Source organism: Macaca thibetana, chromosome 1 (assembly GCF_024542745.1).
Source record: "Macaca thibetana thibetana isolate TM-01 chromosome 1, ASM2454274v1, whole genome shotgun sequence".
NCBI lineage: Eukaryota > Metazoa > Chordata > Mammalia > Primates > Cercopithecidae > Macaca > Macaca thibetana.
In genome coordinates this window covers 9,476,303-9,489,182 of record NC_065578.1, presented here as the reverse complement: position 1 = coordinate 9,489,182, position 12,880 = coordinate 9,476,303, and the positions used below count along the sequence as shown (strand labels likewise).

Sequence of the window (12,880 nt, the reverse complement as noted above, 5' to 3'; positions counted from 1 at the left end):
TTCTTCTTTTTAGTAAAGCTTACCAAATTCTGTTGATACTATGAAAGCAATATACACATTTCAGAAAATCTTTAAAAATCTTACTTTTGGATTTATTTAAAATAGAATAACAAAGAAATAAATTTTTCTCTGTTTTTTAAAAAAGGTATGATTATAACATGTGGCCACAATAAAAAAAAAAAAAAACTCCTGGCTAGGCGCAGTGGCTCATGTCTATAATCCCAGCACTTTTCGAGGCGGAGGTGGGCGGATCACCTGTCAGGGGTTTGAGGCCAGCCTGGCCAACATGGAGAAACCATATCTCTACTAAAATTACAAAAATTAGCCAGGCGTGGTGGCACGCACCTCTAGTCCCAGCTACTCAGGAGGCTAAGGCATGAGAATTGCTTGAACCCAGGAAGCAGAGGTTGCAGTGAGCTGAGACTGCACCACTGCATTCCAGCCTGGGTGACAAAGTGAGACTCTGTCTCAAAAAACAAAAAAAGACAAACTCCTGACCTCTGTTATATTGTACGACTTCATGTATTTATTTTTTTCTATTACAGAGAGAAAAAAGGTACCATCTTGCTTATTTAAAAATAAGAAATTGGCTGGGCGCAGTGGCTCATGCCTATAATCCCAGAACTTTGGGAGGCCATGGCAGGCAGATCTACCCGAGGTCAGGAGTTTGAGACCAGCCTGACCAACACGGTGAAACCCTGTCTCCTCTAAAAACACAAAATTAGCCGGGCATGGCGGCGCATCCCTGTAATCCCAACTACTTAGGAGGCTGAGGCAGGAGGCGGAAGTTGCGGTGAGCCAAGACTGCACTATTTATTGCACTCCAGCCTGGGTGACAAGAGCAAAACTCTGTCCAAAAATAAATAAGTAAATAAATAAATAAGAAATGTAATACATAACTTAAGAGTTCCTTCAAAGTTAGTTTGAAGCCTTGAGATTGCCAAGAGGTTGGGTGGAAAAATGAACTGTGATAAGTGTTCATACTGCATTATAAGGCAATAAGTAACAATGAAAGCCCTAACTCAACTAAGAAATGCTGGAAAATCTAAGATAGGCAAACATGACTAAGCAATATGACTAGAAATTTGCCAGAAATGGCTTCAAATTGAACAGACTGTCTTAACAAAGATTAAGCTCTATATTTTTAATAGGTATATAAAAGTCATATCTACAGTAATATGAGAGACAGTGCATGTAAACTTTCTAAGGGATTTAAATCAAGATGTGTTCAGAAACCTTGTGAAGGTCTAAGAACACTATCACCCCCATTCCCACCTCATAAAATACAGCCTGGATTCTCAACACTGCACATCTATTCAATCATCTGTAAACTGGCTCAGTAAAATGTCGATAAATGATAGGTCCAACTAAGAGGAATTCAGCTTTGATTATGCATAAATGACTAATTTGATAATATAACTTCAAAAAGATATACACAGGAAAGTTTCAGTCTCTAGATTTCACCTTCTTCCTCCTCTTCCTCCTCTTCAGTTGTTTCTGCAGCCAGGGATCGGGTTTCAACCTGCTTCTGCAAGGCCTGCAATTTACTCTCATAGTCCTGAATGAAAAGAAAGGAGATAACATGTAGGAGTGGGAAGAAATAAGAGGGCAGGGAAAGAGAAATGGAAGGAATACTGGGGGAAGTAGAGAAAGCAAAGGACAAAGAAAAGAGACAAAGGCAGGAAACAATAATAAAAAGACATACAGAGAAATGTTCAGGGAAAAAACCCACAAATCACACAAGATGGTCTGTAATGGGTAAACATGAAAAAGAAAAAACCCACTACAGTATGTTTCTACTCCCTCAAAGACTCAAGAGTTCTTTACCTGGGGTAGTGGTAGGAGAAAGTGGGAATTTTTAAGTGAACTAATGTGTGTATACCTTAAGCATTAGAATATATTCAGGTAATATATATCAATAAATTCCAGAGAAAAACAATATTGAAAAAGATTAAAGTCACCAGTATCATAAAAAATCTCAATTACCTAACTCTTTGGAAGGAAAAAAAAATTAAGATTGTAGACTTTGATGCTTCCTATGGGTGAAAAATTACTATCTTTGATCAGTTGGATGAGTTTAGCCTTCAGGTAACCAAAAGCTCACAGTGCTATTAGGACTGAAATAATTTATAGATTGCAATTAGTTATTCAAGTAAGATACTTTATTTTCAATATGCAATTATAAGATGGATTACTGACCAGGTGCAGTGGCTCATGCCTGTAATCCCAGCACTTTGGGAGGCTGAGGCGGGTGGATCACCTGAGGTCAGGAGTTCGAGACCAGCCTAACCAACATGGAGAAACCCTGTCTCTACTAAAAATACAAAAATTAGCTGCCATGGTAGCACATGCCTGTAATCCCAGCTACTCAGGAGGCTGAGGCAGGAGAACTGCTTGAACCCGGGAGGCAGAGGTTGCAGTGAACAGAGACTGCGCCACTGCACTCTGTCACAGAAGAAAAAAAAAAAAGGATTATTGTAATACAAATCAGAGTTATCCTTCATTTTTTCATCTACTCCACGCATTTTTCAATAAGGGTAATATCACCCCAAATGGCCAAAAAATGGTTCTGAGAGGATGAAAAAAATCTTAGTCTTTCAAAATATGAAGTACAAATATATACAGTATACAGATAATGTAGTAAATCTGAGATATTAAACTCTCACGGTGGGGAGAGAATAGGGGACAAATGTCTAAAAAGTTTCCTTAGGTTGTTAATTTGAAAAACTTGCATTTTAGTGAAAATAAAATACGTAGGGTTAAGAAAGAGACCTGCAAACAGCACACACTAAATTACAGCAGAAGCATAAGCGTTCTAAGAAGGACTGCCAGGGTTTCGTCCTTCTTTTTTGAGACGGAGTCTCACTCTATTGCCCAGGCTGGAATACAATGGCGTGATCTTGGCTCACTGCAACCTCCACCTCCCGGGTTCAAGCGATTCTCTTGCCTCAGCCTCCTCAGTAGCTGGGACTACAGGCACCCACCACCACGCCCGACTAATTTTTGTATTTTTGTATTTTAGTAGAGACGGGGTTTCACCATGTTGGCCAGGCTGATCTCGAACTCCTGACCTTGTGATCTGCCCACCACTGGCCTCCCAAAGTGCTGGGATTACAGGCATGAGCCACCACACCCAGCCCTGCTACTTCTTTTGGTTCCCTAGCAGTGACCCAATTACAGGCTGCCATGAGACAAAGGGTATTTAAGTATGACCATCCACTGTTTCCAAACAGAGCTCTCCAAGTCCCATATCAAACATTGCATGCATCACAAAGCACTGCTGAAAGCCATTCAGCAAACTCCATTACAAAAGGAGCTCCCAAAGCAATGCTCACAAGGATGCATATATCCTCTATGGTTCTGGTCATTTGTCAGTTATTCTCACAAAGGAAGTGTTCTCTTTAGATGGGCAGGCAGGGACCAAGCCCACCAGCCAACTACGTAGTTTTATTAGATATCTAAACACACTTTTTAGGAAACTACATGTTATGAAAAAAAAGAAAAATAAACAAAAAATTAAACAGGTAAAAGGCTTGGGTTTGGGGTCCTGGCACTTGTTCTTACTAGCCTTATAATTCTGAGAAAGTTAAATCCACTCTAACCCTCACTTTCTTCATCTTTAAATGAAGATTTTAGCACTTGACTTGCCTACCCACACAGTACTAGAGGAAGGACCAAGAGATGAACCATTTTAAAAACATGTGAAAGCCCTCTTACATGATAATACAATATCAAAATGACAGGCAATTTTTTTTTTTTTTTTTTTTTTTTGAGATAGAGTCTCACTCTGTCACCCAGGTTGGAGTGCAGTGATGTGATCTCGGCTCACCACAACCTCCACCTCCCAGGCTCAAGCGATTCTCCTGCCTCAGCCTCCCGAGTAGCTAGGACTACAGGTGTGTGCCACCATGCCGGGCTAATTTTTTGTATTTTTAGTAGAGGCAGGGTTTCACTATGTTGGCCAGGCTGGTCTCAAACTCCTGACCTCGTGATTCACCCGCCTCGGCCTCCCAAGGTGCTGGGATTACAGGTGTGAGCCACTGCGCCCGGCCTCAGGCAATTTTTTTAAAGGTTATTTTTTAAGCATTCTTAGCACCTACATCTTGGTTTCTAAATACCACGGCCACTAAAAGGAACCAGGGCTCCTTGAAAAAAATAGCTGTTTCCAGGTCTGAAGCAAGGAAAGTACCAGGTGAGTCTGAAATATTTTGTGTCAGAAAGGATAGAAGAACTCAAACACCACTGGGGCCATTTCAGAAGGACACAGGATCCCACTGACCAATAAATCAACAGAAAAATAACATAGTACATTGAATATAGAAAGAATTCATGACTCCATGGTGATACTGAAAGAAGGAAAGAAAAAGGGGAAACTCTTCTTTAAATAAAAATTTTTTAAAAGCTAGCTAATTACCAGGCATGGGGCATGCACCTGTTCATTTCAGCTACTCAAGAGGCTGAGGCTGAGGCAGTTACTGGCCTCCCAAAGTGCTGGGATTACAGGTGTGGGCCACCATGCCCAGCCCCTGGGATCCCTGGAGCCCAGGAGTTGAAGACTGCAGTGTGCTATGATCAGGTCTGTGAATAGCCACTCCAGCCTGGGCAGCATAGCAAGATCCCATCCGAAAAACAAAAACCAAAAAAAAAAAAAGGTGGCTAATAAATGCAGAAGAAATGACAATTGGAAAATCACCACATTGCAACCCCACAAGTAATAATTGAATCAAGCAAGGATCATTAATAAATACTAAAATAGGCTAAGCACAGTGACTCAATGCCTATAATCCCAGCACTTTGGGAGGCTGAGGCAGGCAAACTTCTTGAGTCCAGGAATTTCAGACTGGCCTGGGCAACACGGCCAAACCCCACATCTACAAAAGAATACCAAAATTATCCAGGTGTGATGGCACACACCTGTAGTCCCAGCTACTAGAGGGGCTGAGGTAGGAGGATCACTTGAGCCTGGGAGGTGGAGGGTGCAGTAAGCTGAGATCATGCCACTGTACTCCAGCCTGGGCGACAGAGAAAGAGATCCCATCTCAACAACAACAACAACAACAACAAACAACAAAAAGCTAAAATAATTGAGTAAAAGATGCATGGGAAACAGAATATGCATATGATCCAAAGTCCATGCCCAGATATCTATTAGTAAGAAGAGAAATGAAATATTTACAACGGAGAGAGCTGGGAAACATCACATTAACCAAATTTACCAAACTTTAACATTATCGATAATAGACCAAATTGACATTTTATGTCTACTGATGTGATGCAATGGGAAGTACACAACATCACCATTACAGCAATCTTTTTCCTTTTTTTTGGAGACAAGGTCTCCCTCTGTCACCCAGGCTGCTGTGCAATGGTACAATCATAGCGCACTATAACCTAGACCTATCGGGCTCAAGTGATCCTCATGCCTCAGCCTCCCAAGTAGCTGGGGCTACAACAGTGAGCCAACGTGCGTGGCCCCTTTATAGCATTCTTTTTTTTTTTTTTTTGAGATGGAGTCTTGCTGTGTCACCCAGGCTGGAGCGCAATGGCACAATCTCAGTTCACTATTACCTCTGCCTCTCAGGTTCAAGCAATTCTCTTGCCTCAGCCTCCCAAGTAGCTGGGACTACAGGTGTGCACCACTATGCCCAGCTAAATTTTATATTTTTAATAGAGACGGGGTTTCACCATGTTGTCCAGGCTGGTCTCGAACTCCTGACCTCAGGTGACCACCTGTCTTGGCCTCCCAAAGTGCCGGGATTAGAGGCGTGGGCCACCGCACCCGGCCCCTTTATAGCATTCTTAACAAAAAGGTTTAACTTGAATCTAATATTGAGGAAATAATCAGATAAATCAGAATGTGACCTAGATAATTCAAAAATACCAGTATTATGAAAAATTTAAAAAATCATAACCAAATGAAATATATAAACCTTGACTGGATCTTGGATTAAAACACTCTCCTAATTTTTGAGATAATTAGGGAAATTTGAAAATGGACTGTACATGATATAATATTGAATCAATATTGGATCTGTATTCAATTTCCTAGATGGGATAGTATTAGGAGAATATTCCTGGCTGGGCACAGTGGCTCGTGCCTGTAATCCCAGCACTTTGGGAGGCCGAGGCAGGCGGATCATCTGAGGTCAGGAGTTCAAGACCAGCCTGGCCAACATGGTGAAACCCCGTCTCTACTAAAAATACAAAATTAGCCAGGCATGATAGCAAGTGCCTGTAGTCCTAGCTACTTGGGAGGCTGTGGTGAGAGAATCACTTGAACCTGGGAGGCGTAGTTTGCAGTGAGCTGAGATTGCGCCATTGCACTCCAGCCTGGGTGACAGAGCGAGACTCTGTCCAAAAAAAAAAAAAAAATTCTTGATTTTAGGAGATAAGCATGGAAGTATTTGAGGTAAACTGTCATGATATCTATAATTTTCACATAATTCAGGAAAGGTATACAAAAGTTCATTACAGTATTTTTTTCAGCTTCTCTGAAATGTCTCAAAAAGCTGGGGAGTAGGGGAAAAACTATACATTACACGGAATTATTTTAGCAAAAACAGAAATGCTGCTGTTTTACCTTAAAATCATCACGTAGAAAAAAATGTTAATACTTTATCTTAGGCCAGGCGCGGTGGCTCAAGCCTGTAATCCCAGTACTTTGGGAGGCCGAGGCGGGTGGATCACGAAGTCAGGAGATCGAGACCATCCTGGCTAACATGGTGAAACCCCGTCTCTACTAAAAATACAAAAAACTAGCAGGGCGTGGTGGCGGGCGCCTGTAGTCCCAGCTACTCGGAGGCTGAGGCAGGAGAATGGCGTAAACCCGGGAGGCGGAGCTTGCAGTGAGCCGAGATCGGGCCACTGCACTCCAGCCTGGGTGACACAGCGAGACTCCGTCTCAAAAAAAAAAAAAAAAAAAAAAAAAAAAAATACTTTATCTTGAGGATTTCTTCAAGAATAAGTGGACAGGCTGGTCAAACTACCAATGAACACAAAATTCTCAGACTCTGACAGTTAAGGAATGAGGATGACCTTCCCTAACAGCTGTGGCTGTGCTTTAGTAACCAAAACTAACATGAGAGATTTCCCATAGCCCTGTGAATCTAAAAACATTAACTGGGCCAGGTGCGGTGGCACATGCCTGTAATCCCAGCACTTTGGGAGGCAGAGGCGGGTAGATCACTTGAGCTCAAGAGTTTGAGACCAGTCCGGGCAACATGGTGAGACCCTGTCTCTGCTAAAAACACAAAACTTAGCCGGGCATAGTGGAGGGCATACGTAGTCCCAGTTACTCGGGAGGCTAAGGTGGGAGGATCACTTGAGCCCAGGAAGTAGAGGTTGCAGTGAGCCAAGATTGTGCCACTCCACTCCAGCCTGGAGGACAGAGCGAGACCCCATCTCAAAAACAACAACAAAAACAAACAAACATAAAACTTTAACTGCATTTTGACCACAATTGATAGTCAAAATATCAATATCATCTATAGAATTGGCCCCCTCCCCAAACCGGGCTACTTATGAGCTTTTAAAAAGCACACTGTATATCATCACCATTTCCCACAACAAATGGCTAATGAGATTCACATACTATTGTTCTGTTCATTTTGTGATAAAAACTAATTATGGAAGGCACATTAAAAAATAATACATTTTGGCTGGGCACAGTGGCTCATGCCTGTAATCCCAGCACTTTGGGAGTCCGACGTGGGTGGATCACCTGAGTGAGGAGTTCAAGACCAGCCTGGCCGACTGGTGAAACCCCTTAGCTGGGCGTGGTGATAAAAATAATTTTTTCCATAGGCATTTATGTTTATAAGAAATCCTAATGGCTGGGTGCAGTGGCTCACGCCTGTAATGCCAACACTCTGGGAGGCCAAGGCAGGCAGATCACGAGGTCAGGAGATCGAGACCATCCTGGCTAACACAGTGAAACCCCGTCTCTACTAAAAATACAAAAAATTAGCCGGGCATGGTGGTGGAGCCTGTAGTCCGAGCTACTTCGGAGCCTGAGGCAGGAGAATGGTGTAAACCTGGGAGGCAGAGCTTGTAGTGAGCCAAGATCGCGCCACTGCACTCCAGCGTGGGCGACAGAGAGAGACTCCGTCTCAAAAAAAAAAAAAAAAAAAAAGAAAGAAAGAAATTCCAACTAGTTCAAAATAAGCCCCATATTTATAAAGGCACAGCACTGGCTGTTCTCTCTACTAGTATGTTCTCTCCTACCTATCTACCCTGGTTTTTAAGCTTGTTTTATATCAGGAAGTGTTCTTAATGTTAAATGTGAATTATTATAATATTCCCAATAACCTTATAAAGATGGTACTAGGCTAGGCGTGGTGGCTCACGCCTGTAATCCCATAACTTTGGGAGGCCCAGGTGGGCGGATCACCTGAGGTTAGGAGTTCGAGACCAGTCTGGCCAACATGGGAAAACTCATCTCTACTAAAAATACAAAAAAAATTAGCAGGGTGTGGTGGCATGTGCCTGTAGTCTCAGCTACTTGGGAGGATGAGCCACAAGAATCGCTTGAACCCGGGCAGCAGAGGTTGCAGTGAGCCGAGATCGTGCCACTGCACTCCAGCCTAGGCAACAGAGCAAGAATCTGTCTCAATAAAAAACCAAAAAACAACAAAAAAAAAAAGATGGTATTATATAGTCAGCTTCATGTTAAAGAGAAAGAGGTTAAGCAAATGCTAAAAATGGAACTTGAGCCCAGGCAATACAGAGCATGCTTTTTAAAACATTATCCATCCATCCACTCAGGAAATACCTTTTGTGCTCCTACTATGTGCCAGATGCTAGTGGTCAATAAGACAGGGTTCCATTGACAAGGGAGACAGAGATGATAAACAGTAAACAAAATATACGCTGATTTTAGTGGAGAGTACTAGTATGAGGAAAGATAAAGGTAGGGTTAGAGACTACCAGGGAGAAGAATGGGAGACAGACTTCTAGACTGAGTGGTCTGGGAAGGGTTAAGCAAGCATGTAGAGGTCTTTGGCAGGGGTTATTCTACTCAAAGTAATAATAACAGCAAGTGCCAAGGTCCAGAAACGGAAAGGGGCACCATGTACTTCAGGAAAAGCAAGAAAACTTGTGTGGATGGAATGGCAGAGTACAGAGAAGGGTAAGAGATGCAGCGGATGTAATCAGGTAGCAAATGGGGTATGGATGGCCTTATAGACCATGGTAAGGTCTGGGGATATATTCTAATGGAAACTGCTGGGTGGTTTAGAGCTGGGATATGTATTTTTTTTTTTTTTGAGACGGAGTCTCGCTCTGTCGCCCAGGCTGGAGTGCAGTGGCCGGATCTCAGCTAACTGCAAGCTCCGCCTCCCAGGTTCACGCCATTCTCCTGCCTCAGCCTCCCGAGCAGCTGGGACTACAGGCGCCCGCCAGCTCGCCCAGCTAGTTTTTTTGTATTTTTTAGTAGAGACGGGGTTTCACCGGGTTAGCCAGGATGGTCTCAATCTCCTGACGTCGTGATCCGCCCACCTCGGCCTCCCAAAGTGCTGGGATTACAGGCTTGAGCCACCGCGCCCGGCCTGGGATATGTTTTAAAAACATTATTCTCTGTGGGACTTAGGAGGAACTATGGAAATAAGAAGAATGGTCACAAGGCTGTCACAGCACCGTCCAGCACTGTGGTGGCTTGGACCAGGGTATTAGCAGCAAAGGTGGTGAAAAGAGATGGAGTCAGAATATGTTTTACAGGGAGAGTGTTTAAACAGGATCTACTGATGATCTGATCATGAGATGTGAAGAAAAACAGAAACTAAAGATGACTTGGATTTCTGCCTTGAGCTAGCTGCTCCAGTTCAAATGGTTCAAATGCAAGGTGCCTGCCTGCCAGTGATTTGGATGTCAGGTAGTAGTTGCATGTCAGAATCTAGAGCTCAGGGCAGGGGCCCAGGCTGGAGAGAGGACACCTGAGAATCAGCAGAAGGCGAGGTGGGGCAGAGGTTTGCAGACAGAATGACTCCCTGGGACTGGCTCTGGTTCCCCCGCTGAGTAGCCATGTTACACTGGGAAAGTATGTGAAAAGGGAATAAGCAATACCTACCTCACAGAAGAGGGGTGTTGTGAGGACTCAATGAGTCAATACATGTAAAAGGTTTATGTGTATAAATACACGTAATACATGCTCAATATACCAGTTATCATTATCTTCATCATCAGTACAAAAATGGAAGGGGGAACAGAGAAACATATAGAAATAGCCAAGGTCTGTGGCCAGAGACCATGATGGAGCAGCTAGAAAGGTCCAAGGAAAAGAAAAAGCCAAGAGAAGAAAGTGTCCCATGAAGAGTAGGCAACTGTGTCAAATGCCAGAGACATTCAGTAAGATAAGGACTGAGAAAATGTACTAAATCCGTCATCAAGAAGAGCTTTCATGACCCTGATAAGAGCAGCTTTGGTGGTGAGGGGAGAACAAGAGTCTGACTAGATGAGTTCCAGTAAGAATGAGGATAGGAAATAATGAAAAGAAAAAATGGGGCCAGGAGCGGTGGCTCACACCTGTAATCCCAGCACTTTGGGAGGCTGAGACGGGTGGATCACCTAAGGTCAGGAGTTCAAGACCAGCGTGGTCAACATGGTGAGACCCTGCCCGTCTCTACTAAAAATACTAAAATGAGCTAGGTGTGGTGGCGTTCACCTGTAGTCCCAGCTACTCAGGAGGCAGGAGAATCACTTGAACCTGGAAGGTGGAGGTTGCAGTGAGCTGAGATTGTGCCACTGCACTCTAGCCTGGGTGACAGAGTGAGACTCTATCTCAAAAAAAAAAAATAAATAAAAAGAATGGGAAGTGGGTAAGTGGGACGTAATAAGTACAGAAAACTTTTCCAACTGGTGACATGTTTGCATGCTGGCAGTAATAATCCAGGAGAGAAACTGATGACGTAAAAGAGAAGTGGGTAAATGTTCAACAAGTTCTTGAGAGGGTATGGAATGCAGGGAGCAAGGGCTGGGCTAGGAGAGGATCAAGGACAGTTCATCCACTAACAGGAGGGAAAGCCCAGTACAGGAATGCAGGCAAAACTAGACAAAGGAAGAAAACAAAGTTTTCTTCTGATTGCTTTTTTTCCTCAGTGAAACGAAAACATTGTCAGCTAAGAGCAATGAGAGGCCACCTTTCATTCCCAAAGGCACCCGTTAAACCCTTTCAGAGCACCTTGTATTTTTCCACCATGGCACTTGTCACAAATGTACTGACTCACTACCGGTGTGGTTATTACAGCTGTCTCCCTCCACAACTCTGAGAACTTTATGAGGCCAGGGACCACACATTTGTCACTTACCACTTATCCCAGCAACTGACATATATCTGTCTTCTAGATCACATACACAGTCACATACTGATCTTTTAGATAAATATTTATCAGAAGTAGCTACCTTCTAGATCGGGGTCGGCAAACTATGACCTTCAGGTGAGATCCAGCCCCCTGCCTGTTTCTGTAAACAGTCTGATTGGAACACAGCCACCCTTGTTCGTTTCCATACTGTCTATGGCTGCTTTCCTACTACAACGAGTTGAACAGTTTCACAAAAAAGACCACATGGTCCACAAAGTCTAAAATATTTACTATCCAGCGTTTTACAGAAAATGCTTACCAAGCCCCCATTCCAGATCACTGGTTATCAAAGGTGGTTACTGGACCAGCAGCAACAGTATCACCTGGGAATTTATCAGATATGCAAATTTATCAGGTCTCGCCCCAGACCTAGTGAATCAGAAACTCTGGAGGTGGGCCCAATAGTCTGTGTTCTTGTAAGACCCCAAATTCTAATTGACATAACAGTTTGAGAACCCCTCTTCCAGGTAATGGATTTATATGACTGGCGAAGTGAGTAAGATAGATACGGCATTTATTCTAGGTGAGTTTACATTCTCACGGAAGAACAAAACAAGTACAAAGAAAAGATAATTACAGGCCATCATTATTAAAACAGTGAGTCAACTTATGGTGGGCTGGGCAGAAAGAGCTCAGGAGCTCAGGTCTGGAAGGGGAGGTAAGCATAATGGAAACGGGCTCCAGGCTTGAGAAGTACAAGAGCCCAGAGGTGGGAAGAAACCTGGCATATACAAGGAACAAAAGGGCAGACAGAGTATCTGTGGTGTGAGAGTGACAGTGTTAAGAGTGGTTGGTAAGCAGCCAAAACATGTAAAGCCTTGGAGACTACAATAAGACTAAGATTCTTTCATGCAATGGAAAGCCCCTGAGGACACTGATAAGATATGATTTATGCTTTTAAAAGATGATGTTGGTTGCTATGTGGACAATGGATTACAGGGGTCAAGAATAGAAGCAAAGAGACAAGTTAGGGTACTGCAGTACTCTCGATGAGAGAGCATGGTGGCACAATTAAGGCACCTCTGAGAAGGTGATATTTAAGGTAAAATCAGTATCATCATTCTGAGTTTTCCAGTTAGGCTGCTTTAGACATTAGAGGCTTGGCTCCTAATGGCAGATTATAATTAGCAAGCAATAGCCAGAAGGAAAATATCCACACCCAAGATGACACCCCAGTTGTTGACAACACTTAACTTAGCTCCTCATCACTAGCAGCACTGTGTGGTCACAGTCTCATCAGCACAGAGTCACTACACATATCACACTGTAATCTTCCGTGTCACCCTACAAACAGTAGGAACACTGCAACTTTTCCATCAGTTTCTCCAACAGCAGAGGAATACAAAGTACCTGAAGGAAAAAGGTATGAGGCCGGAAGCAGACCAATTCAGGCATAACAATTCTCTGAAGTTCCAGATTTCATATTAAAAACTCATGTGGATTTTGTATTCTACCCCATGATGCATGATTACGTTGCTTCTAAACATTAAAAAATAATGTCAGGTACAAATTTTCATTGAGACCAG

At 43.1% G+C, this 12,880-nt stretch overlaps 2 protein-coding genes across 9 annotated transcripts in view; one reads left to right on the top strand and one right to left on the bottom strand.

Annotated features, from left to right (window-relative positions):
* CTNNBIP1 (catenin beta interacting protein 1) overlaps positions 1-12,880 on the top strand; it is a 668,528-nt gene that overhangs the window by 173,488 nt on the left and 482,160 nt on the right. The window lies entirely within an intron of this gene.
* Positions 1-12,880, bottom strand: part of KIF1B (kinesin family member 1B) — a 178,384-nt gene that overhangs the window by 62,822 nt on the left and 102,682 nt on the right. For all 8 annotated transcript variants that reach the window (XM_050787676.1, XM_050787730.1, XM_050787702.1 and 5 more), the window contains one exon: positions 1,465-1,558. In XM_050787676.1, the coding sequence (XP_050643633.1) occupies positions 1,465-1,558 (94 nt within the window). The remainder of the gene's footprint in view (positions 1-1,464; positions 1,559-12,880) is intronic.